This window comes from Maylandia zebra, linkage group LG18 (genome assembly GCF_041146795.1).
Source record: "Maylandia zebra isolate NMK-2024a linkage group LG18, Mzebra_GT3a, whole genome shotgun sequence".
NCBI lineage: Eukaryota > Metazoa > Chordata > Actinopteri > Cichliformes > Cichlidae > Maylandia > Maylandia zebra.
Genome location: NC_135184.1, coordinates 38,000,465 through 38,028,017, shown reverse-complemented (window position 1 = coordinate 38,028,017; position 27,553 = coordinate 38,000,465). Strand labels below are relative to the sequence as shown.

The window sequence follows — 27,553 nt, the reverse complement described above, 5'->3', positions numbered from 1 at the left end:
GTGGTTTAATATTTACTTTATTAGTGTACATCACCATCCTGTTGACTTCCCAAAACAACTGGGATGTCCCCACTTAGAAAGTCCAACTGGAATAAGCTTGCAAGTCAATAATGTCATCCATAAATGCAGTTTAAAATTATGTCATGCAAAGAAAAAGCCAAACGATTAAAGCAACTGTTTTTGGGAAACATGGATGGCACGTGGACATCCAGGTTGTTGTCAGCGCTCAGTTCAAAAGAAGAGTTCTTTGAATTCTCTATCACACAACAATGGGACGACATTCCTCTGCTACAAACGCAGCATTCCTCACTTCCCAGATATTTATGAAGGTTGTTGTTTTATTGTGAATAAACTGAGGCTACGTCCACACGTACCCGGGTATTTTTGAAAACGCAGATTTTTCTATGCGTTTGCACCTTTCGTCCACACGTAAACGGCGTTTTCGGTCACTGAAAACGGAGATTTTTAAAAACTCCGGCCAGGGTGGATAGTTTTGAAAACTCCGTTTTTGCATTTACTTGTGGACGAAAAAACAGAGAAAACGCAGAAAACGCAGTGTCAAAGGTGTGCGCCATTTTTGACGTCACACTGTGCGCCACGTAATTGTTTCGGTGAAATGAATTTCTACAATATTGTTACTGTTACTTGTACTCTCTGCAGTGTTTAAATGCTTACATATACACACAGTTACTGTCCCTCCACACATACGACTCGGTTCTGCTTCTATGCCCCAGCCTTGTTTACTTTTTCCCACCGAGGCTTCTAGACTTCTGATTGGCCAACATTTCTACAGGTTAGGAATATATCGCCACCTGTTGCTTTGGCATGTTCATAGCAGCGTTTTCCTTCATTTCTGCGTTTATGTGTGGACGGGATTATTTTTTAAAACGAAAACGGAAAATCTCCGTTTTCAAAAATACCCGTGTACGTGTGGACGTAGCCTATAAATATATGTGACTTTCAAATCACTGCATTTTATTTACATTCCACACAGCATCCCAAATGTTTTTTGAAACAGGGGTATAAATGTAACTATCATCCAATGAGATCAAGGAGTTTCCCTTTAACCTTGGCAAAGCTCTTGTATTTTGCCTGCCAGTTCCAGGCAGTGTAGGACCCTGACTCTCTCTCTCTGGAGCTCTTCAGGACTCACTTGGCCTGCCAGCTTAGCAGAGAAATGGATCAGGTCTTGCATAAAAAGGCCCACGGTCCCTCTTGGTGCCGGAGGAATCTGAGTCAGAGGCCCTGAATCAAACTGAAAGTTGATGTTTTTTGCTCGGGGGAGGCCTGGTTGCCGTTCCTCAATCCATGTCAGAGATCTGGATGGACATAAGATGAAATGATTACACGTCATTTACGCCTCTCATCTGTCGTTTCGTCATGACAACCAAACGACTGGGACATATTCTCACTCAGTGGCTACTCCAATGGCTTTCTGACTTTAAAAATACTTTTATTTATTCCAGTTAGGTGAAATGAAGTTATGACGCATGTACTGCACAACTGACAACAGAAAAGAGTGATGTTTCAAACAGACTTTTGGCTATGATTTTTGAAATATTATCCACATGTACATTCCTGTTGTTTGGGGTTTAGTTAGTCTGTTTGGTCCAACCCTGCTCTGATGTTGGCCCTAGCCCCCAGTCTTGTGTGCTGACATGTGGGATAAGATGTCCTATTTTCACTTAGGGTATAGTCCTCCTCTTGTTCTTCATTCAGATGGATCTATCCTCCGTACCTGTTGTCAGATGTTAGCAGCTTTGCAGTCATCTTGCTGTAGCTGTTAGCAGGGTCCTCCTCCAGTGTTGCTGCAGATACTGAGAGCTCACCAAACAACTCAACCAACCAAGTAAGGCGGGCGATGCCGCTGAATGATGGGAAACCAAATCCAGGCTTTAAAGCTCCACCTTGAAGAAATTACAGCACGTACATTACTAAGAGTTTCCTGAAGTTTGAATTAGAGTTGATGAGAACTGTTGTGTGTTTAAAGCATCGTACAGATGACTGAATTATTAGACCTCACATCAAATTTTTGTCAAAAATTCCCCTAATACTGTTTCTAAGATTGCAAAGGATAGCATTTCTAAAGATACGGGTTTTCTTTAGAAAGCATAAATTTCTATATTTCTGTTTGTATAGAATAACAATTGTTTCTGAAAAATACCAAGCTCAACGTTACTACCTCTGAACTTAGTCTTACTGAGTAACAGCACACACCACTCCTATGCTTTAACTCGCCGAAGAAGAATGTGCTGGGATTGCTCAGGAGACGTGTGCTGTCGCAAACAAACGTCTGCAGGCTGCTATACACAAACAGGATACACAATTCACTATTTAAATCACAGGCGGTAACTACACCAACAATTTTCTTTAAACACTACAGGTGCTGCACAGAATATTATACATAGATACACATACAAGCATATTTAGAGTTTTCATATTCATCTGGTTTTCACTGGTCATTGTGCTTCTGCCTCGCGTGCAGGGACTGTAAACGAGGGCCTAGTTCATCCTTTGCAGATCCTCAGAATATTCCCTTCCCTGGGAACCCAAAATTCATATCTTGATATTTTTTAGCTGGATGGCGATATAAGATATATATCTCGATATATTTTTTTAAAGCCATAAAGTAAGAACAAGAAGAGAGTTCTTAGTCAAAGCTGTGTCCCAGATGTCACACAGGCACTTTTATTAACATAGAGCAGATGTACATAAAATTTACTCAAAATTAAATTATGAGCATTCATTAAATAATAATGCTCCATAAATAAAAGAAAACAATGTTGTTTTTGTGCATAACAAAAAGCTCACAATTGTGCAGTCAAAATGTAAACTAAAAGACGCTGAGCACTATAACAAAGACAGATTTCACAGCTGCTCTGTTCCCAAGTTTTACTCTGTGACTGACAGCCTGGAGTTTGAAATCCGCTTCATAACCACGTCTCTTAACAGGTGCCATTTATAGTCCTTATACACAGTAAGGTACTATTACGTTGAAGCACAGTACGTATCACTCCGCGAGGCTCAGCCGTAATCCTCCGACAATCCATCAAGCGGTGCAGCTCCGTAGCTTACCAAAGTCGTACTAAAACATTTTTGACAGATTGCTGAGCGCCATGTTCCACATAAAATCGGTTCGCGGCCATCAAGCACAACCAGAATTCATACATAAGGCGCGCTGTCAACTTTTGAGAAAATGAAAGGATTTTAGTCCGTGCAGCACCTCTGGGCTGCATGGCGTTAGCGTGGTTAGCGTGGTTAGCTCGTTAGCGTGGTTAGCTAGCTAACACATTGACGCCGTCCAGCCCCACGCACGGTATGCGCAGTAACTCGTTAAAGGAGATTTGCCGTGTCCATCTTGTTGCTTCCTGCAGGTGAAGCGATGGGGGAGGAGGGGGAGTTGTGTTCAGTGAAGGAGAGACGAGGCCGAGTAACGTTGCGTAAAGACGAAAGTGGACGAAAGAGAGGCAAACTTGCGGCTCCGCAAGTTTAATTATAACGTAACATAGACTATATCGATATAAAGGATATTGTCAGATCTTATATCTAGTATAAAAATATATCGATATTTTTTAAAAACTCGATATATCGCCCAGCTCTAACCCAAGGGTTATTTAAAAAGACACTCTTTAGCTTCTGTCTCTTACCAGTAAAATGAAGAGTACCTTCTTGCAAGGTTTTCCCCTCTACCTCTCTCTTCAGCTGTTTGTATTCCTCTGTCAGCAGCTCAATGTGTTCTTCATGCAGAATCACTCCTGACAAACAGACACAGTTGCTGAGAATCAGAGGATTCAAACTTTTACAAACAAAAAAAGAAGGCATGCTACACAAAATGCAAACAGGCGATGCAATCATGTGTGCCCGTATTTTATTCTCAGCAGAATACAGAAAACATCAAATGTTTAAACAGAGGAAATTTACCATTTATGAAAAATGTTGTGAAAATATTAGCTCAACTTGGATTTGAAGACAACGTGTCTCAAAAAGATGCCAGCCACTGCGTAGCATCTCATTTCCTCGTGTGCCAAATGTTGTTGTCTTACTCAGGTATGCAAAGACCCTCCCTGAGTATAACCTGGAAGAAACATGTTGCCCTAAAGCCTCTGAAGTCTGTTCCTGTCTGATGCACCTCCATGATGATCCCTCTCGTCTTTATATTTTGGGGAAGGAATTTCAAATTTTGATTCAGCTTCAGAGGTTTGGCCCACAGCAGATTTCTGATGGCTTCTTCTTTGCAGCTTTAACCTGCTAACTGTGTTAAAAGACAATTATTTCTGGATGCGTTCCTAAATCCATGCTGTCATTTCCATGACAGAATCATGTCTGTTTTTAATGCAGCTCCCCCTGAGGGGCATTCAGCCTTTCTGTGCCCATGCACACAGACATTCCTCCAGATTCTTGGAATCTAATATATCATTAATATCATTTGCTGTAGTTGGAGACATCTAGTCTGTGTGGTCCATAACAGAAGAACATTATTCTAACATTGTTCCACAACTTTTGTAGACTCGGTTTTTTGCAGATTAGTGACTCTCTGCCCATAATATTACTCTGGCTCTCTAACATGCTCTTTCTACAGCCAATCATATTACTGACCTGTTGCCAATGAACCTAATTTGTCGCAAAATGTTCCTTCAGCTGTTTCTTTTAGTATAACAAATATTTTTTAGCCTTTGTTTCCCCATCTTGACACAAGTGAAGCGTTGCTGCAATCAAATCCAAAATGAGCTACTATTTTTCTTAAATAAAACAAAAAGTCATTTCCCACAGTATCATCAAACTGTGTTTCTGCAAAACAACCGATCCAAATGCTATTATGAATTAGTGATCACTTGCAGAACCATCAGGGGTAAATGTTCATGCTGTTCTCACAGCAGTAGTGATGACAACACTGTACTTAATAAAAGGAACTTCCATTACTCTGAGATGTTACAGCTGAATTGCTTCACTTTTTAATTATCTGTTTGACAGCATTTCTCCGAACTCAGCGTTTGACGTGCAAAGGGAAAGTGCATGGTAGCACACAATCATAAATGATCACCTTTTTCTTCAGCTAAGTCCCAAAGCTCCACCGCAGCCTTGTAGCTCATGGTCATAGGATACTCAACACAGACATGCTTCTGTGCCTGCAGAAACATCCTAATGAGACACGAGTTCTTGGTCAAAATGAAGGCAACAAGAATAAGTAGTAGGTCACGTAAACATTCAGAATTTTGTTACAAATGTTTTCTACGATGGGAGAAAAAGACTCCTGTCAGATAATAGAGCACTATTGGGGACAAAATTAGATATGTAATTACATTTTACATGAGCGCTTAGGCATATTTGAACGTTTGTTTAGACCCCCCCGCACAAACACATCCTCCAACCGCACACGCCCATATTTTGCTCCACTGCGGTTTATTTCACACCTCAAACATTTAGTAAACAATTAAGCAAATGCAAGTAAACAGCAATAAATTAATAAAATAAACTACTAACTCTTTTACACTGCATTAACACCCACACAGGTTTTTTTAAAAACGCAGCTGTTTCTGTGTGTTTGGACCTTTCGTCCACGTAAACGTGTTTCAAATCACAGAAAACTGAGATTTTTTAAAACTTATTTTTTGCCTTTACGTGTGGAGTTTGTAACACAACATCAAAGGTATGTGCCTTTTATCACGTCACGCTGTGGCCACATTATTGTTTACATGAGATGAATTGCAGAATGGCAGATAGAGACAAAATACTGTTAATCTGACTGTCTGCAGGTTTTACACGCAGTTACTGTCCCTCCATTTACAAAGGCAGAGGCGTCACGGTGTCATTATTTTACTGTAGTTGTTTTTTCCTGTGTAATAATATTCAACATTGCTGTCAATACATTTTTCAATTCCTCTGCGAAATAGGTTCAAAAACATAAACAGCTGTGGGATCCTGTCTGTCTGTGATTTGAACCGGGGGAACAAATCGTGGCAGGATCAGCCTGATGTTATTTGTATCCCGCTGTAACTTTACTGTATAAAGAGCTAACATCTCCAAAATGTCAGGAGTAGTTAGTCATTACAACAAGTGTTTGTGAACTAAAGATCACGAATGTGGGATCCTGTTTGGCTGTGATTTGGAGAGCCCAGCGCTGCTCCCGATGAAGGGAAAAACAATGTGTTACTAAGTCTAGATGCAGTCTGGCTACTGATTCAGTGAAAAAAAATTGCGCGGTTTCCACTCCAGGAAAAATGACTCAGCATATTTCCTTAAATCTGATGTTTAACCTCTTTCACGTTTGTAATCTAAGTATTCCCAACCCCCTGTACATTTTTTCTACAACATTTTGTAGTTGCACAGACATTTACCTGACATTGTCCTCGTGTGACATGTTCTCAGTACAGATGAACGCCACATGAACGTCGTCTCTACCCAAAGCCTCCTCCAGTGAGATCCGACTCACTCCCTGCTGAGGCTCCAGGCTTCTCCTTTGGTAAACCAAAGCAAAAGAAGCAAAAGGAAGAATACAGTAGTCACAGTTAAGACAACATCCGATGAGACTGAAGATTCACAAACAACAAAAATGAAAATATACACCGATTGTCAACATAACAGCTTTACATTACAACGCTATGAACTTTAATTCACTAACAGTCTTACAAACTGTTCGTAAACACAGTCTGCAACCCTGGGTGCTTGACTTTACACACCTGAATTCATGGAGTTGGACGGGACAGTGAACACTGTAGTGTACTGTGACTTTTTATGGGTACATGGCAAGTCATGGCCTCCAGTTTGGAAGGAGCATGAATTAGTGTGTGAGGTTGAGAGATACCAGCTGGAAACAGCTGACTTCACCTCGTCACAGCTTGGGGGTTCTGAAACCAGACCCTGGAATGGGGCTGGAACCTGTTCCAATCCTGGGAAACAGTTCGGCAACTGAAGAGGTGGAAGAAGTGTTCTACTGTATCTGTGACTGCTCCGATGGAGAATCTCTGGTTTGATGGCCTCAGGGTGGCCTCTGCTTTCTGCAGATGATTTGTTTCTTTTGGCTTGATCAGATGATAACATTCAGCTAGAGTGGTTAACAGCCCAGCTGGAAGCAACTCAAATGAAAACCAGCACCTCCAAGTCTGAGGCGATGGTCCTCTGTAAAAAAAAAAAAAGTGGCAGAGTGCCCGTTGATTGGAGGGGAGTAGCTACTCCAAGGGAAGGAATTTCTCAGGGTCTCACAAGTGAGAAGACTGACATCGATTGGTGCAGAGCTGAGTCTGAAAACAAATCTGCTGGTTTACCAATCGACCTACATTCTATCCACGTGCTTTGGTTAAGGGCTCACTGTAGTTTTAATATTCCTCTGCATGATGACTAGGATGCCTCCTGTTTTGAAGAGGTCTTCATGGAAGAACCCAGGACAGATTAATTAGAGAGATTAGATATCTCAGCTGCCCTTGGGAACTACTCAGTGCACCCCTGGAAGAGCTGGAGGACCTGGGTAGGAATAAGGACAACTTGTCTCTGCTTACACTGCTGCCCTTGCAATGTTGTGACATCCATCAGTTAGCTTTATTTTCATTCACCTCTGGACTCATCATGAGCTAACGATTTATGACAATAATTTTGCTTGACAAAGACCACATACACTATATCTCATATCATTAATGAGCTGCATCAGCATGTGTGTGTTACCTGGATATAAATCCTTTGACAGTGAGTTTCTCTGCAGGACTGCCACGTAGTGGCACCAGCATGTCTCTGATCCTAACACAACCAGCTGTGCCAATGCCAATCACCACTGCTCCAAGCATGCTGCGTGAGAAAAGGTTAGGTTGTGTGCAGGATGTAACAAATATAATGTAAACAATATATGAACAACTATAATGAACAGTTTCATGTTTCATTCTCATCCAAAACACACAATCTCCAAATCTCCTCCTTTTTAAACAGACTTGCTTTGTATCAGTGCTTGTTTCTTAGCCAGCCCCTAATTTTTAAACCTTGGACTCTGTGGAGGTCTGATGGGATCTTCCAGGAATGGTGATGCCATTTTCTGGAAAACTGATTGGTGAATGGGTGATGATGTCATACTTCTTGATCTCTAATCTGGAACTTAACCTGTTTGAGAGTAGGTTAGGCTCTAAGCATAAAGACTGCAGTACACCTGTCAGAGCTCTAGACTAACTTGTTGTCACGGTTGCACTGTTGTATGGCGTTATTTTTGTGCCACTATTCTGAGCACACGTAAAAAAAAATTTGCAGGTGCAAGTGTTGCATTTTGAGGAGAAAATTATTTTGAGCGACGAAAAGCTGAATTTGAGTGAACAAAATTCATTCCTGCGTGCAAAAACTGTATTTCAGTGTTTGCTATTATCCACACACACACACACAGCAGCCCCTCTCGCTCAGTTTTTGCACTTGCGCTCGCTCGCAATGTGTCGCTCGCGCTCTCAACATTTCTGCCCGTGCGCGCTCAACTCTTTCTGTACACCGTTATATTTGTGAGACAAAACCAGCCAATCACAGACTTGGATGCAAAAAAAATCTGATTGGCTGTTTTTGTCTCCAATCAGCTCAAAATGACAAAATGAAATATCCCAGAATCCATTTTGTCCAAAACTCAAACGAGGCAGTGGCAGAGGAACGCAGAGTGGCAGAGTTTGAAATATTACTCTTTCTGGGTCACACAATAAACCTTTGAAGATGATTCATGTGAGAATGGTGCTGCGTAAACTTCAAATACCTGCTCGATTCATCAACACATCACATATAGCCATAAGTGTTTATTTCCAAACTTAACAATGTGGTGTATGCTGTACAGTGCAGCGAGGAATGCTCAGACCTCTACATTGGAGAGACCAAACAGCCACTTCACAAGCGCATGGCACAACACAGAAGAGCCACCTCCACAGGACAAGACTCAGCAGTCCATCTGCATCTTAAGGATAAAGGTCACTCTTTCGAGGATGCCAATGTTCACATTTTGGACAGAGAGGACAGATGGTTTGAAAGAGGAGTGAAAGAAGCATCTATGTCCACTGTGAGCGACCATCTTTGAACAGAGGCGGGGTTTACGACACCAACTCTCGGCCATCTATAATCCAGTTTTGAGATCCTTCCCAGACGCCTTAACGCCCACTCACATCCTGGGCCATCTGACCTCAGGAAATCACATGATAAGGTGGGGCCAGGTTTCACAATGAACACACCCGAAACTCTGGCTGATTGGGACCCACACCCAGTTTCCCACCTTGGCTCAGGCGATTAGAGGATCATCAGGGGGTCCTTTTGTCCCTCTGTGGGGGGACACTCCCACTAGGTTTATATCTGGGACTCTCCACCATTTGATCTTAGAACTGAAGAAGCTTCTCGGATGAGAGGTGAAACGTCTTCAAGCAACTTAAAGAAGTCCAGACGCTTTTCTTTGCAAGCTCCTTTGACTACGATGACCTGGATGACTGAGAACCTTCACAGACAATGTTAATAGTACATTTCCTTTTTTTAGGAAATGACCTGTATGTATCTGTGTGTAATCAATAAAAGGATCCAGTGCTGCATTATCTTTAGTTACATTGATGTTATTTATTTATGGTGAAACAGTGGTGGAATATCGCTGTTGCTTTCGTATAAATGAAGCGGACATACCTGCGTGGCCGCGATCTAATCCTGTTTACATAAAGTAAACCTGCTCCCCAGCAGGTTTACGCTTACGGCTCTGTTGCTACGACAGCAAGTCCCGGATGAGCTTCGGGGAACCGAACGATCCAGGATCACGCAAAATCGTCAACAATCAAATCCAGCTAACTTACTTAGTGAGGTACGAAGAACGGGCCCCAGGTGACTGATATATGCATTTTTTTTCTTTTTCTTTCTGCCCATTCTGTTGGTTTTTGTTTTTTGCCCTTCTCCCCCGTCCCTCTTCTCAGCTCTTTCTCTTTCCCTCTTTCTTTCTCCCCTTCTTTCCTCCAGTCAAGTCTGTCCCGTATTCAGCAAGTGAAAATAAAATAAACAATAAAAGGTGAATCAAATGGACCATTACGGCAAGACTGGGATGGTCAATTTGGTAAAGTAAATCCGTTGGGCATCTTTCTTTGCCTTTAGACAATGATTCTGATGGCAAAAGAGCCAAACGGGACAGGCCAAAAAAAAAAAGAAAAAAAAAAAAGAGGAAGTGATAGCAGAGCTGTACGTTTGAATTAGCTTCAAAAATCTCTCAGTCAGAACATGGTATGTCATGTTTAGGTGTAAACTAGCGAGCTAACTTCCTGTTAACTTCTAACTCCGTGAAATTTAATAAATTCTGTTTTCATGGATGCCTGGATGTTAAACTTAATTGTTACACCTGGTAAAGCAGCAACGCTGATGATGAAAGAATTTAGACCGTTTTTAACTCTTAGTATTCGTTTGACTTTGGGACCTGAAACGGACGGAGTTTTGGACCCAGATTACTCCGCGGAGCTCCTCACTACGGCAGCCGTAATGCTCTGACAAACCATCAAGCAGTGCAGCTTACCAAAGTTGTACTAAAACATTTTTTAACAGATTTCTGCAGCCAAAATCGGTTCGAGGTCAGTAAGCACAACCAGAATTCATACATAAATCACACTCTCGATTTTTGAGAAAATTAAAGGATTTTAAGTGTGCCTTATAGTGTGGGAAATACGTTATACAGAAGAATATATCGTGATATATATCGTTACTGTCGCGGCTGGGAAGGCGAGCCGTGTGGTGTGGAGGAAGGAGGACCCAAGACGCAAGCAGTGGATGAAAACGCTAGTGAAGTTTATTTACAAGGTGTAGTGGCAAACAAGCAGTGGGGGCATGACAAATAACTGAAAACATCTAAACTGGGAGAACTAAAATAACAGACCTGGGAGCATACGACAAGAGGATGAGAGGCAGACGACGAGCAGGCCACCGAGGAACACAGACGAACCAGCAACAGGCAGGAGAACACACAGGGCTTAAATACACACACCAGTAATCAGGGGATGAGAGACAGGAGGGCAACACAGCTGGGAGGAATCGGAGCTGACGGGACAGGGGAAATGTAAACTGAACACACTCACATCAGACAGAGACCTTCACAATAAAGCAGGAAACTCAAACACGGGGAACCAAACAAGACACAGAACTAAACAGACAGCTTCACAAACAGACGGGTTGACACCATAGACAGACAGAGACACAGACGCAGACTCAAAGGCAGACCGAATATAACACATAGAACTCAAACAATAATCATCATCATCATAAACTAGAAAATGATAATAAACTAAAAGCGCTGGGTCACCGACCCAGGACCATGACAGTTACCGCACGTGCTTCAAATTATATCGCGATATGAATTTTAGGCTATATCGCCCAGCCCTAAGCAGCAGTCACAAATGCAGTATTGCCGCTTGTGGTCTTTCCACACTCATCACAGTAAACGCAGTGCATCAGGTGGTCAGCTTTACTGTATCTTAGCCAGGGAAACTGGTCAAACCACTCTCTTTGAAATGTATACACGTCCCCCTTTTACTTTCAGTGGGCTCTGGCTCAGAGTCAATCGTGTGTGGCTCATTATGGGATGCCGTCTCCGGACCGGTGTTAGACATAACCTGAGAGGTTGATGGCTCCATGTCAGAGCTGGCTATGAATTTCAGATGGTTCAGGCCTTAACGAAAAAGTTATCAATCGTTCTTTTCATCTTTTCTCATTACCCACAGCTGCATCCACTTCTGTCAGGCCTAGGCTGCTGACTAGGGCTGGGTATCAACACTGATTTCTATTATTGATTCAATTCAGGTCTGACTCAGACAGTGTCAAAGTAACTGAGGATAAAACAGAAAAAAACATGAAGGAGATTTTTCTGGCCTGGCTTTTTATAGCAGATAACCTTAAAAATATTCTGCAGTAGAACAAAAACTGAAGAAAACCATGAATCAACAAAGGGCTGTGCGATATGACCAAAATCTCATATCCTGATATAAGACATCTATCGTCCCGATAACGATATAAATCACAAAAATTTTACATTTTCTGTAAATTCTGTGAATCTCGGGCAGCTCGACTTGCGTGAAGTGTTTTCAGCTGGGCGCTGTGTACCTGGAGTTGAGACTTTTAACCGATGCATGAAACGATACATTTTTAGACATAAGTTGTAACGGCGCCGTTTTCTTTGTGAGTATTTATTACACAGCGTGCTGCGGGGAAAAGCCTGTTCTAAAGTTTGAGTCTAAGGTTTATTTTTTAGCACCTGATGCCTCTTTTATGCTTCTCATCTGTAAACACTCTGAATACTCTTTCACGGGATTTCGTTTATTTTTAAAAGTCTCAACAGGATCTTGAGCTTTATTGTGAAAGGTCAATATATTAATAAGCGGACGGTGGAGCCACGCCATTGTTTAACCGTCGTGGTTGCTAACGACAACCGGCTTCGTAGCTTAGCAAAGTCGTACTAAAGCATTTGACAGATTTTCGAGCGCCGTGCACATAAAATCGTCTCGAGGTCAGTAAACACAACCAGAGTTCATACATAAGGCACACGGGATTATAAGGGGCTCTGTCGACTTTCAGACAAATCAAAGGGTTGATTTTAAGTGCGCCGTATTTTCCAAACAACACGGTAATAACGACGGCCCGCTAGCATGCGCTACCAAAAATAGTGCTTTGTTGTGTATCTGAGGGACGAAAGCTAAACCAGTTCCACACCAGTGAAGCTGCAGCATTTTTACAAACCAGTTCAGGTTCATTCATTTCATTCAACGATCCACTTTCACTCTTCTCATTCTCCGTGGCCGCCATACTTTTTCCGCCATGTGCATATGAAAACAAAGGCACTGCGCATGTGCATTTTACCCATATTTTATCGCCATATTTCAATTTGTTATCGTTGCCCAACATTATAGCGGTGAACGGTATGATATGGCCCAGCCCTAATAACCACCATGCCACCATGTTGCCCACATTGCAAAACCTTTATAATAAATACAAGATAATGGAAATTCAACTCAAAAAATATTTAATAAGATAGATAATAACATGTGTCTATAAAATGTTTCTCAGCTATATTATTATTTTCAGTCACATGATCACTAACTGAATATTTTTCTATGTAGGCATTGACTTTTCAGGTGTTTTTAATTTTTTGTTTGATAATTCTTCCTAATTAAAGAATTAGAACAAGAAGTCTGATGTCTTGTATTTATGGACGACCTGAGAACTGTCGACATTGCCTGGGACGAAGCTGAAGCAGTCGCTGCTGACCGACATCGATGGAGATCACTAGCTGCCCGATGCGCCGCTCGGCGTAGGAGGAACTAAGTAAGTAACTAAGTAAGTAAGTAAGATGTCTTGTATTCTTTATGAAGGAATAATTTGAAATACATTACTTTTGCTTTTGAGTTTCCACACATTACTTTTTTGTACAAAGTATCAGTATCAGATCAGTATCATCGATACCAGCCTGGATTTTCAATTTTCAATTCAATTTTATTTACACAGCACCAAATCCCAACAACAGTCGCCTCAAGGCGCTTTATATTATAAGGTAGACCTTAGTGTGTGAATGGGTGCATGACTGAATGTGTAAAGTGCTTTGGGGTCCTTAGGGACTAGTAAAACGCTATACAAATACAGGCCATTTACCCTACAATAATGCATATAGAGAAAACCCAACTATCATATGACCCCTATGAGCAAGCACTTTGGTGACAGTGGGAAGGAAAAACTCCCTTTTAACAGGAAGAAACAGGCTCAGGGAGGGGCGGGGCCATCTGCGGGGCGAGGGGAGGAAGACAGGATAAAGACATGCAGTGGAGGAGAGACAGAGATTAATAACAGGTACGATTCAATGCAGAGAGGTCTGTTAACACATAGTGAGTGAAGAATGTGACTGAAAAGGAAATACTGAATGCATCATGGGAAGCCCCCAGCAGTGAGCCTGCAGTGTGAGAGCAAAGTGCTCTAATAGGGTGATATGGTACTACAGGGTCATTAAGTTAAGATGGGGCCTGATTATTTAAGAGGAGCAGGATTTTAATAACCACCATTTTCATGAGAATCCTGCAAGCTCAGAGAGTGTGTCCAAGTGTTGAAACAGTTTGCATATGACGCAATATTGTCCAAGTGGCGAGACCTGTCATTTAGGAGAATACTGCAGCAGCTTCTTGCCCCTTAACAGCAGGTGTAAATGATGAACAACAAACGGTGAGCAAAGCAGGTAATATTGGCCCCTTTAGACGATCCCAAAAATACATGTACTCTCCACTGTGTTCCTGTTAATGACAAACTAAATGAATTTACCCCAAATTACTAAAATATTGATATTTTAAATAAGAGAATCGACTGGAACATAGATATCTGGTGTCACAGGCACTTCGGTGCAGCTGTCGCATGACACAAAGATGGTGTCATGATGACGTCAGAATTGGTAAGCATAGTGGCCATGGGGATGTACTCTGGGAAGAGTGAACCACCTTTGCAGCAGAGAAAACTCAGTGTTAACCCTGAAGTTACCTGAGTATGCCAAAACTCATCTTCGTGGTACAGGCCTCTAAACGATTTTGAATGTGTTTGCTTCTGAAGTGAATCTCAAGCGAGCTCAGTTCAGCATGCTTCTTTAAGAAGGCGCATAAATGACCAAGCAATGGTTAGACTACATGCCTGTGATGTAACCCTGTTAGGTAACTGGTGACAATAACTTGAGGCATCAGCATTTAAAAAACGAGCACGGTTACTATCGGTTTAACCTGTGCTCAACTTCACCAGAAAATTCAAAAAAGTTGTGCCGCAAACAGATTGTCAGCATTTAGCAGTTGTGACGTGTTGGTCTATAATCTGTAAAACATATGTCAAACATATCTCTCTTGAATGACGTCAAGCCAGAAAGATCATTTCTGTTATGAGGTAATAGCTCCAGTTCCCTTTTTATCCTTTATTTGTGAATGTAAAATGCTCATTAACATTAAAAATGTCTTTTACAGGAGAGATCAGCAGAGGGCAGCAGAGGGCAGTAACGTGATGTATATGGGTTATAAAACACAGAGCACTACAATTACGCGGAGCGATGAAGATACTTTCAAAGCAGGTCATTTCTTTATTTTTATCAAATAACCCCTTTCAATGTAGATTATTTATTAATACTAGTTTTGATGTATAAATTATTGATGTAGGGCAAACAGTTTGGGTGGGACAGGACGAGAAAGACAAATTTTTTAAATTATTCTCCACACTCTGGTTTTTTGGCAGTTGACAGTGGGGCGAACATTCCGTGAAAATCTAAATCTTCCTAAAACTTAAACTGCTCTTGTGAAACAACCGTAAAAGATATCGCAACGAGGATTTGGACAATAAAAGTCCAAAATCTTGTGACCCGTTTAAAGTACGACAAAGTATGGCCGAGCGGTAGGCCTTCAAAGTGGTCTGTGTTGGCGCCTTTTTTCGGGCCCATCCCCATCGAAATGGATGGGGGGAAATGGGGTCTTTTTTTGGGAATTTGGGGAAAACTGTGCGACGAATCCCTACCAAGAGTCGTGGGGTCGTCTCATAATTTCAGGCGGAAGAAAAATAATAATAAGAATAATAAATCTGTCGAATAGTAATAAGTAGTGATGGGACGTTCTGTATCGAGGCTTCGGAGCGTGTGTCGAGTAATGGAGGGGGCGTTTCCGCGAAGCGCGTATCGAGGCTTGCTTCATTTATGGGAGGAGCTGAAAATGATGACGTCCGAAGCCTCGCTGCCCGGCTGTACCACGTGACTGGTTCATGAAGTGGTTCGAACTTTGCCGCGAGATATGACAGCGATATAAAGCCCTCAGACTTCATTCAAAATGTGGGTGTTTGATGGAGAGTTGTTAGTGAGAGTTTGGAGACCGTATGGAGGTTTATGAGAGTGAGGAGAGAAAGTCAGGAGAGAATGGAGCTGGCTAAGAAGAGGAGGATGTCCTCCCCTGTGTGGGAACATTTTGATCTTATTCCTCCCAACAAGGTATTTCTACAGAAGATGTATTTTCATGATACTGATGGTGCAATACAATTTATGTTGAGCTGTCTTGACTTTTGTACAAGGTGAAGTGTTTGCTATGTGCCAGGGAGCTGGGATATAACAACAACACCTCATCCATGCTTAGGCACTACAGAGCTTTGCATGAGAATAAGGGCAACACCGATCGTGGAGCAAGACCAGGTGAGCCATCAAATGCAATGATAATATAGGATGCAGTAATGTTACTAAATGATATAACAATATTATACAACTGTTATAAGTTACGTGTGTGATATTTATATTTGTGCTTTATCTTTATTGTCTTTCCTCAGGAGAACAATCTCAAATAGATGAAGACCTGGTTAGCATGGTGATTGAGGACTCCCAGCCATTTAGCATTGTGGAGGACAAAGGATTCAAAAGATTTGTTAAATCATTAAATCCTAGCTATGTTCTCCCCACTAAAAAGGTCATAAAAGCAGTGAAAATTTAGTTTTTACAGAATAAAATGTGAACAGGCAGGACTGAGGCTCAAAGCCTCAGTGTGTAGCTGTCCATACCTCAACGTTACAAAAGCACAACTACTGTCCACACCCCAACCACACCTCACCTCACAGTAAATGATCATTTCCATTTCAAGCATTTCCAAATAATCATTTCCCATACTGCCACTATAAATATACACAGTGTACTGCCATCACTACAATATACATGTTTTACACACTCCTTTTGTTGTTGACATTTACAGGCTGTGTGCAAAATGCCACACTCTTCAAATTCATGCCAGCTATTATTTTTACGTCCAGTAGGTGTCCTGCTAGAGCAAATGAAGCTTCATGAAGCTTCGCGTTGGGGTGAACCAATTGGATGAAAAGCTTCAGTGCTTCATGGGGCTTCATCTGCCCATCACTAGTAATAAGTGTGCCATTACATAGGCACACTTAATAAGGAAAGATATTACACACACCGCACTGAAACACCGGAGATCACTTTTTGTCGGACCATCACCGGCAGAGCGCGAAATATTCTGTCAGCGCCGCCGGTGATGGTCCGACAATCATTCAGCGTCATTGCTACAAAACAAACTACATCATGTTTGTCTCTTACCTGAATTTCTTTATGTCCTCTGTGATTCCCACAAAAACTGCAGCTATTACCGAAGTGCTGCTTACGTACAAGTTACATATACCGACCTGACATAACAACACTTCGCAGCGAGTAAGCGAGCAGCACCGACTGTGACGTAGCTGCTGAAAGCCCCGCCCTGCTTTAGGTGCGCTTGTTTTGTTCAAGCGGAGTTATATTTGGTACACGTGCAATAGGACGCTACACAGAGCTACACATTATATGTTGAATGGCTGCATTTTTTTAGACTATTGTTGGTCAGCACAAAATTGTACTTTGTGAAAAATCTACGGAAGAGTATTAGGGTCTCATTAAGAAAACAAAATATTATCGACCACATTTTGAGATTGAAGTCATAATTCTGTTTTGAGAAATGTGGAGAGGCACGTTCCCTGTGAGTCGGTTTTAGTAACAGGGAAAGAAATGATTTGTCTTAGAACATAAACACAGTCATGAGTGCAACGATGTTGAAAAGCTTTTGGTCACATGTGAAAACACAAACTTGGAAGAGTGCATTTGTACAAAATACAATGACAGTGGACAGATGCAAGCTTATCAATAGTTTACCCTCGTACAAGAAAGAAGATGTGTGCTGTGTCACACGACGGCCCATCGACTTGTTTCACTAGCTTATCTGCACGAGGCATTTTGCAAACGTGGCTTTTTATCTTGAAAGAACAAAAGTAAGCTCCACATTTCGACTTTCTTCTCAAAATAAATTTTTTACTTTAATCTGGAAATTTCAACTTTATTGTCCAAATGATAAAACAATCAGTGTGAAATACAACTACAAACGTTGGAACACCACATTTGTTTTTCAAAGAAGAAAGAATTTTTACTATCTTGTATTGGCTGAAATATTTATGTCTTTTAAAAAAAACTGTCATTGCCACATGGTTGACATTGTTTTTATCTTTATCATTTAGTCTGCTGTCAGTAACTAAAACTGGACTTGTTTGTAACCCAAAAATAAGAAATGACCTTGTTTTATCGTGAGACTAGGTGTAGAGGTGTAGGTGACTTTCTTGTCCGAGTTATTCTTGTGACTTTGTTAATGTAATTGATATTTAACAGTTAACCAATTTAACACAAAACTGAGTTTTCCTGCATGACTATTCAAGCCAACAAACAAATGACTTCATCCCAGACCTCTCCTATCTTAAATCAGAATCAGAATCAGAATACTTTATTGATCCCTGGGGGAAATTATTTTTTGTTACAGTGCTCCATTTTAAACCAACATTAAGACAAGACAGACAATACACTAACTAAGAATAGTACAATATATACATATATATACATACATACATACATACATAAGTCACTCATAAATAAATAGCTGAACAAGAAACATGTGTAGTTATAGCAGTAAACAGTGTGTTAAGTGGATGCGTTGTACAGGGAGCCACAGGCAGGAATGATTTCCTGTGTCGTTCAGTGGTGCATCATGGGTAATCTCAGTCTCTCACTGAACGAGCTCCTGTGACTGACCAGCATGTCATGGAGTGGGTGGGAGGTGTTATCCAACATTGTCTTTATCTTGGACAGCATCCGCCTCTCCGACACCACCTTGAGGGAGTCCAGCTCCATCCCCACAACATTGCTGGCCTTACGGATCAGTTTATTAAGTCTGTTGGCATCTGCGACCCTCAGCCTGCTCCCCCAGCATGCAACAGCATAGAGGATCGCACTGGCCACCACAGACTCATAGAAAATCCTCAGCATTTTCTGGCAGATGTTGAAGGACCTCAGTCGCCTCAAAAAATAGAGACGACTCTGGCCCTTCCTGTAAAGTGCTGTGGTGTTTTTAGCCCAGTCCAGTTTATTGTCAATGTGTACTCCAAGGTATTTATAGTCCTCCACAATGTCAACACTGACCCCCTGAATTGAAACAGGGGTCAAGTGTTTCCTGGTCTTCCTGAAGTCCACGATCAGTTCCTTGGTCTTTGCCACGTTGAGCTGCAGATGATTCTGCTCACACCACGTGACAAAGGAGTCGACCACAGCCCGGTACTCTCTCATCATCCCTGCTGATGCATCCAACCACCGCAGAGTCATCAGAAAACTTCTGAAGCTGGAGGTCTCTGTGCAGTGGCTGAAGTCTGTGGTGTAGAGGGTGAAGAGGAAGGGGGAGAGGACAGTCCCCTGTGGTGCCCCTGTGTTGCTAATCACCTTGTCAGACACACACTGTGGGAGACGTACATATTGTGGTCTTCCTGTCAGGTAATCAACAATCCAGGACACCAGAGAAGCATCCACCTGCATCGCTGCTAACTTATCACCCAGGAGGGTCGGCCTGATGGTGTTGAAAGCACTGGAAAAGTCAAAAAACATGACCCTCACAGTGCTCGCCGGCTGGTCCAGATGGGTGTAGACACGATTGAGCAGGTAGATGATGGCGTCCTCTGTTCCGAGACCAGGCTGATAAGCGAACTGAAGGGGATCCAGATGTGGTCTTACTATGGGTCGCAGCTGGTCCAGGATGAGCCTTTCCAGGGTCTTCATGATGTGGGAGGTCAGTGCCACGGGCCTGTAATCCTGGGGGCCACTGGGACGAGGCGTCTTTGGTACAGGGACGAGGCATGATGTCTTCCACATCACCGGGACCCTCTGCAGACTCAGACTCAGCATAAACAGTTTATGAAAGACTCCACACAGCTGGGGGGCACAGGTCTTGAGGACAAGGGGACTCACTCCGTCTGGTCCAGCAGACTTGCCTGAGTGAAGTCTCCTCATTTGCATCTCAACCTGGTATTGAGTGAAGGTGATGGGTGGGGGAGGGGTGTCAGGAATCTCACAGGAGGCAACATGTGAAGAGAGAGGCTGGCACAGTGGTGTGGCTCTGGATTCCAGGCTGACTGCAGGTGAGGTTGTGGGGGTGGGAGCAGACACTGTGGTGTCGAATCTATTGAAAAACAGATTCAACTCGTCGGCTCTATTCTCACCTCCCTCAGCTCCCCTGCTGTTGGTTGGCCTGAATCCAGTGATGGTCTTCATGCCCCTCCACACCTCTCTCATGCTGTTCTGCTGGAGTTTCCACTCCAGCTTCCTCCTGTAATTGTCCTTAGCCTCTCTGATCTTGTCCTTTAGTAACACCTGGATCTTCCTCACCTCCTCTTTATTGCCCCCTCTGAAAGCCCTCTTCTTCTTGTTGAGGAGGGCTTTGATGTCCTTAGTCACCCACGGCTTGTTATTTGGGTAACAATGAACAGTCTGAGCTGGAACAATGGAGTCGGTGCAGAAAGTTATGTAGCCTGTGATACACTCAGTAAGCCCATTGATGTCCTCGGCGTGAGGCTCACAGAGTGTTTCCCAGTCGGTCACCTCGAAACAGCCCTGTAGTTCCGCTATTGCCTCCTCTGACCACCTCCTAACAGTCCTGGTGGTCACAGGTTCCCTCCTCACAATTGGCACATAGCGGGGGGTGAGTTGAATCAGGTTATGATCTGACCTACCAAGTGGGGGGAGGGAGGAGGAGCTGTATGCATCCTTGACGTTAGCATACAGTAAGTCTAAAGTTTTCTCTCCCCTGGTGGGACAGTCCACATATTGTTTGAATGTTGGTAGTGTATTGTCCAGTGATACATGGTTGAAGTCACCCGAGATCACAATAAAGGCACTCGGGTGCTGAGTCTGTAGCCGAGCTATGGCAGAGTGGATAGTGTCACATGCAGCTGTGGGGTTAGCAGAGGGAGGAACATAAACAGCCACCAAGATGACGTGAGAGAAATATATAGCCAGCCAGTTATCAGAAAAGCCACCCTGATCTCTCAGTTACTGCCCTCAGGTTGAGCTGATAGCACACTGGCCTGAAGAGAAAGATAACCCACAGGAGCACTGTTTTTCCATTCATACTCTGTGTGCTTGTGTGCATTTAAAATGAATATGTGTATGCATTTTTAAACTCTGTTTTCAAATGTGCATTAGTTATTGATAAGAAGAGGTTACCAATCCTTCACAGGGCTAAGAACAGAGACAACCATTCACACCTACACTTTACAATTTATAATCACCAGTTAACCTAACCCCATATATGTCTTTGAACCGTGGGAGGAAGCACCCAGAGAGAACATGTACATTCCCCACAGAGAAGCCCCAGACTGGATTCTAACCCAGTGCAGAACTATCCTGCCCCATTTTCAGGGACCTGCCAGTTTTGTGAACGCTCAGTGGCTTTTCTTGATGATGTTAACTTTCACCACAGGTTCTTCCAAGATTTCAGCAGGGTGGCTACCCCATTAACTGAACGAAAAAACCCCTACCAGTTGGCCATTGAAGACCTGAAAGAATAGTCCAGGCTAGGTGCTGTACTATCACAACACTGCAATAATAAAATGCACTGAAACTGCATTTTGGTGTTCATGAAGTCCACCTTAGCAGGCATGAACAAATGCTCAGACTTATCTCTGGACAGCAGTCATTCAGCTAAAAGCTATGATAAAACCTGATTCAGAACCTTATGTTAACTCTCCTCGTCCTCCTCCTCAGAGCTCAGCACAGGCATGACGATGACTCCAGAGAAGTTACCGTCCACACCTGAAGTTTTTACTGGTGAGTTAGAGAAAAGTGGGGGATTTCTCACTCAGTTTTTGGTTTTCTGGCAACAAAGCAAAACAGAATCCTCTGACTATGCAAAGATTCCCTGCTGGGAGGGTCACTGGGATCCTACTGTCACGTTTTAGAAGTTTAAGTATGATTGCCATGAGTGGTCCTCACGCAGGTACTGGGGGGGCAGCTAGGGTGACCTCAGAGTTAGTCACAGCAGCCCTGTTTCATTCAGTGCACGAACGGCCTGCGAGCTGAAGTGCTTGTGCTTCTGTGTTTGCAGAATGAAAGAATTAAAGGAGACTATTATAAACTCATGCACACCTGGAATTGTCTTTTTGTCCAAGTGTGCAACATAACCAACGCAGCCGGGCCGAGCCCATCTCTCTGCTTCTGTCTGGAGAAGATGCCCGGTTCCCAGTCTCTGGGAACGGTTCTTTGACATTAAATCACAAAGCGTAACCTGTCTCTCTCTCTGTCTGGCAAACAGTCTGAGTAAATCAGTCTGATCCTATTTGAGGCCCTGAGCTCCCCTCTGGTTCTTGATCACACTTGGTTTAATGTTCATAACCCAAACAATGATTGGAATAAGAATTGCATTTCCAGTTGGAGTCTCACTTGTCAATACAACTGTTTGAAATCTGCCATTTCCCCTACACTGTAACATTCACCATCCAGACCTGTAGAACCACCCGCACAGTCTCACTAAACCAGAAGCTCTTGAGAAATGTAGAAATGTTTTGGGGGGGGTTTAAACATAGCGGCTAAGCCACTGAGGTGTTGGATGGTGGGGTTGCCACTGTTACAAATGATGCTTGAGAAAGTCCAATAACTCCAGCCATACTTAACTTGTCGGTTTAACACATTTATTGCTCATCAGTAGCTGCTTTTGTTGTTCAGCAATTCCTCTTAGTATTCAACATCATTTAACATACATCACAACAGTGCAGCAGACAAACAAAAAGCGTCCCCTAGCAGCAGACATGAGGTAACAAACACAAATGGCTCCTACAACAACCATCAAGTGAAGCTCTGCTCTCTCCTATAATCTAAGACCACACTGTACTGTGTTTATTCTGCTCCACAGCCCTTTCTTCGATATTGGGCTTCTTGTTAGTGTGTGCATGTGTTCTGTTTGATTTACAGTAAACATCAACATTTAAATGTCCCCCAGCATTGATGGAAATCTCAGTCTAAGCTAGCCTGTCATCTTTTCATACCCTCCCTGGTGAACTTGATGTGATCAGTGTAATGTTCGGAGATTTGATTTTCACCCAGGTGTCATCCACATACCTGAACCGATGTCTTGGTGGTGTTACAGGGTAGGATAAAAGTAGGGTGACCAACCGTCCTCTTTTCCCCCAAGATGTCCACTTTTCACATTCTGTCCGGGGCGTCCGGGAGGATTTTCGAGATGGATGAAAATGTCCGGGTTTTCCTACAGGCCTACAGAGGGCCCATATGTGCAACGTCATCCCTGAACTGCTGTGTTGTAAGTGGTTGTTCCGCGCTCACAGACAGGACAGAGCGCAAGCTGTGCGCTGAAAAGATGCCAACGCGCAAGTGCATCTTTTCAGACAATCTGCAAAAGAAATTTGTGGTCGGAATAAATGGGAGGCGTAGTGCACTGTGTGCAGAGCTGGCACATACGTTTGTGTGTCTAACAAAGGTGCCGGAGATCTTGTTGCTTACATGGACACAGAAAAACAAAAAGGCTGTGCGAGGCGAAAATTCATCTAGTAAGTTGACTGAGTTCTTTGTTACACCCGGGAAAAACAAGGATGCTGTTGTATCTGCAGTAGAAGGCGCACTGGCATTTCATGCTATGATCCATGGATTGCACTAGTGTGTTGCTAAAGAAACACAGCTAAAAAGTTCAGTAGTGCACCAAGACTGAAGCTATTGTCAGTGATAGTGCTACATTCAGTGGAAGTCACTCTTGAAGCTCTTTATGAAATCCAGTACTGTGGCACTTCTCAGACTTAAGTAACCATGGAACAGGGAAAATATTCCCAGTCATACTTTGACTGGAAGAATGGTGGCGTGCAAACAAAATTAATTAGGTTAGAAACGCCAAATGAAACAGCAGAAACCATTGCACTGGTAATTTTTCTTATAACTCTCATATATACTCAATTGTATATAGCATTTGTATTCTATTTTATTTGATTGTATATTGTATTTTATTCTATTCTATTGTGTACAGTTGTGTACATTCAGTAAAAGGACTAGATGTTGTCCCTGATAATTGTCAAAAGAGCTTGCAAAGAAATTGGATGACTGGATGACTGAGAACCTTCACAGACATACGTCCCTGATAATTGCATTGCTTTAAATGGCAAGAATCTTGAGGGATGGCTGTTATAAGAAAAGGCAGCCCAGAAACTTTAAAGGCAGCACACATCGTTGTGTGCCTCAACTTTCGGTCTTTTACCCAGGCTAATCTGCAATTTATTTTATTTTATTTTTTTTTTTTGGGGGGGGGAATTAGACATCTGATATAGATTATCATATTAAGATTTGGGACACATCATCAGTTGTGGACCTTGGATTAATCGGGTGTTTCGGCCATTATCACTAGACACCCTCATCCAAGGAGGCCCTGCCAGGGTTGATCAGGCCCTGGAGTCTGTCTGGTTTATGTTAAATTGTTATTTCTCTCCTTTCTTCTGTTTACAGTTTATTTTCTATCTATTCACTGCAACTGAGAAATAATACTTACCTCTTTAGCATTTATGGAGCCTCACTTCTTCAAAGGGATAGAAAAGGTGATCGAGAGAAGTAAGACAAAGGGGACACGATAGGAGAGAGGAGAGCCGGAAGGGGGGCGCTCGATCTGGCTTCCCACACCTCCACGCCGGATCGGGCTGTACGCTCTACCTCCCCACTGCCTCCCAGAAAAGGGAAGAAGAGCAGAGGGGAGAAGAGCATAATATTTTCTTTTCTCTTGCGGTTAGCTGACTGCCTTAGCTGCCCAAGTGAGGTCAGCCCTTTTTAGCCATAGCCAGTGACTGGTCCTCTCAGCAGTGTTAGCTAGTTCTCTTATAGCCTGCCGTTGCACCTGTCCTCTGATCCTAATCTCTCTAAGCAGTTTTGCTGTTGTACTGGCAACAAAGCCCCTGCACCCCACTTCCATCGGGCGCACCTTGATCTTCCAACCTCTGCTTCAGCTGCCAAGTTGGCATACCGCAGCTTCTTACACTCAATTGCTTCCTCCCATGGTACCGTCAGCTCAATGACATACACAAGTTTTGGGGAGTTAGACCAAAGGACGAGGTCTGGTCGCAGAGTAGTTGTTACGATCTCTGTGGGAAAAATTAGCCTCTGACCCAAGTCCGCTTGCATCTGCCAATCCCTGGCAACCTTCAGCTGGCCAAGATCTGGTGTTGAAGGGCTCGTCCTCGACTTGTCTCCCTCCCGGACAAATGCTGCTGAAAACTGATGCTCCTCTTGGCTTGTGAAAGGTTGAGCGTTGATGGATTTTCTTTTGCGCTCAACTTTCTCGGCTAGACAGATGAGATGCTAGATGTGCTTGAGTGTTGCTGGGACTGTACACAGGGGGCAGGCTGGGTCCTTTCCAAACCACAGCTGCAGATTTATTGGGGAAGGTAGAACATGGTACGTCGCTCGGATGATGAAACTTAGTCTATTAGACTCCATTGAGGTCTGCGTTATACCACCGTCCCAGGCTCTTTCTGGACTTCTCTAAGACTGTTGGAATTGGTTCTCCACTGATATAGAAATTGCTTGGCTGTCAGTTTTCCTTTTATGATGGAGATGCTGCCAGATTTACTTGGCTTAAACTTCATTCTTGCCCATTCATGTTTTTCTAGAGCTTCTGTAGCAGTCACCTAGTACATGGTTTTGTTGTTGTAATAATGGTCATGTCATCCATGTAGGCCCTAATGGGAGGAAGATGAAGGCCACTCTTTCGTGTGGAACTGACCCAAAGGCGTTGGCAAGGTCTAAAAAGACCACGTGAAGATTCCTTTGTTCTTTCTTGGCACTTTGAATCTGGTGCCAGACGACGCTGGCATGCTCCAGACATCCTGAGAAGCCCCGGATGCCGGCCTTCTGCACTGATGTGTCAATATAGTTGTTTCTTTGCAAGAAAGTAGATAGTCTTTGGGCCAAGACACTGAAGAAGATCGTTCCCTCTACGTTCAGCAGGCTGATCTGGCAAAACTGGCTGATGGATGAGTTCTTCTCCTTAGGGATCAGAATACCTCCTGCTCTTCGCCAAGCCTTCTGCCACGCTACCTTCATCAGCTTCCACAGGTATTTGAGAACTCATGGGGTGTTTCCATAGAGCCTATATGAGATGCCATTAGGTCCTGGAGCCAATGCTTCTCTTTCCTGCTTCGCTGCCTTCTCCACTTTACTCCATGTAGGTGGTCTTATGTCCATTTCATGTTCAGGTGCCTGGATAGGTGGCATATCAGTCAGAATAATAACTGGCTCATGCCTCCGATGCTCAGAGTAAGTTTTCCTCAGGTGATTTTCCAGGTCTTTTATGGGCATTTGGAGGCACCCACTCTTCTCTTCAACAAAAAGGCCCTTAACAAAGTTGTATGGGTTGCTGTAGAAAAGGGTCCTTGTCCGTTCTTTCCTCTTACGTTGTCGTCTGAGTTGTTCTGCTCTTCGCAGCTTGGTAAGTTGTTGCTTTATTTCCTCCTGCAGGGCAGTGAGTCCCTCCCTTTCTGTCTCATATGCCCTCCTCCACTGCTTCCTCAGCTGTCTTCTCTCTTTAATTAATCTGTCAAATTTCCGCTGTCTCCTCGACTTTGACTGGTTTAAAGGGCCTTTCTGCTGTCTCTGAGTCTTGTTCTTTACCCCAAATCGCTCAGCCCCATAGCTGCAGATTATGGTTCCCAGGTTCCCCAACTTCTTTTCAGGACTGATTGTATATAGTATTTTATTTTATTCTATTCTATTTTGTACAGTTGTGTGCACTATCTTATTGGTATATTAGTCCAGTGTTTTGTTTGTTTGTTTGTTTCTAATTTTTCTATGTAACTTTGCACTGTCCACTGCTGTAACAAAACAAATTTCCCACGCATGGGACTAATAAAGGTTATCTTATCTTATCTTATGATTCTGATTCCTCTATAATTGTAATCGTTTTATCTCTAATAATAAAAAAAATCTTCCCGAACTGCTTCACGAGCCACTGTTTTCTTTCATTGCCCCTCACTCCATACACATGTCCAACGTACAGCTCTCACTTCCTTAATCTCGTGAGCCTGCTACCACTACGGCAAACCCAGAAGGACAACAAATACCAAGTGCACACAATATAAACAATAACAACATCGCTCACCTTCTCAACAAAGCCCAAACTCTTCTGGGATTTTCTTACCTTCAGCTCTCCTCCTCCCAGGTTATTCACACTACTGCCTACACCAGGATGGTCAGACATTGCTCTGGATTTTGTTACATGCCTACCTCCATTGGCAGGTAATACTACAATACTCACCATTACTGACCGCTTCTCCATGGCTGCCCATTTTTATTGTACGGTCAGTTACCTTTAGCTATTAAGATGGCCCAGTTGCTCCCTGATTATGTGTTCTGTTTGCATGGCCCGCGTTCAAATCCAGTGTATCGAATGAGTTCTGTTTCACTATCAGAGCCCAGGTCAGTTTCTCTTCTGGTTCTCTCCTCAAACAAACGGTCAGACTGAAGAAGCGAATCAAGATTTGGAGTCTTTGCTGCAACACCTCATGAAATCTCTCTACTGGCCTGGGTGGAACATGCCCATAATTTGATGACATCGTCAACTAATGAACTGTTCCTTCTTGAATAGTCACTCAGCTCTGTTCTCTGTTACTGAAGGGGAGCTATGTGTCCCTTTTGTACAGCATCACCTTTACGGTTGACAATCACAGCTGGATTTCTGCGCCATCATACGGATCAGAAAGTCTGGTTATCTGCAAAAAATATTCCTTC

The 27,553-nt window shown here is 43.0% G+C and overlaps 1 protein-coding gene and 1 long non-coding RNA gene across 2 annotated transcripts; one reads left to right on the top strand and one right to left on the bottom strand.

The window, feature by feature from the left end:
* blvra (biliverdin reductase A) lies at positions 1-17,169 on the bottom strand. Its single transcript, XM_004572952.5, has 7 exons — positions 17,042-17,169; positions 7,657-7,776; positions 6,336-6,455; positions 5,042-5,139; positions 3,648-3,755; positions 1,739-1,907; positions 1-1,319 (listed from the first exon to the last, which is right to left on the bottom strand). The coding sequence occupies exons 2-7, from the start codon at positions 7,773-7,775 to the stop codon at positions 1,064-1,066; spliced, it is 870 nt and encodes a 289-aa protein (XP_004573009.2). The 5' UTR covers position 7,776; positions 17,042-17,169; the 3' UTR covers positions 1-1,063.
* Positions 14,731-26,672, top strand: LOC143413439 (uncharacterized). Its single transcript, XR_013094040.1, has 4 exons — positions 14,731-15,037; positions 21,548-21,610; positions 22,926-23,096; positions 25,504-26,672. It is a non-coding gene; the product is annotated as an uncharacterized LOC143413439 (long non-coding RNA).
* The last annotated feature ends 881 nt before the right edge of the window (positions 26,673-27,553 follow it).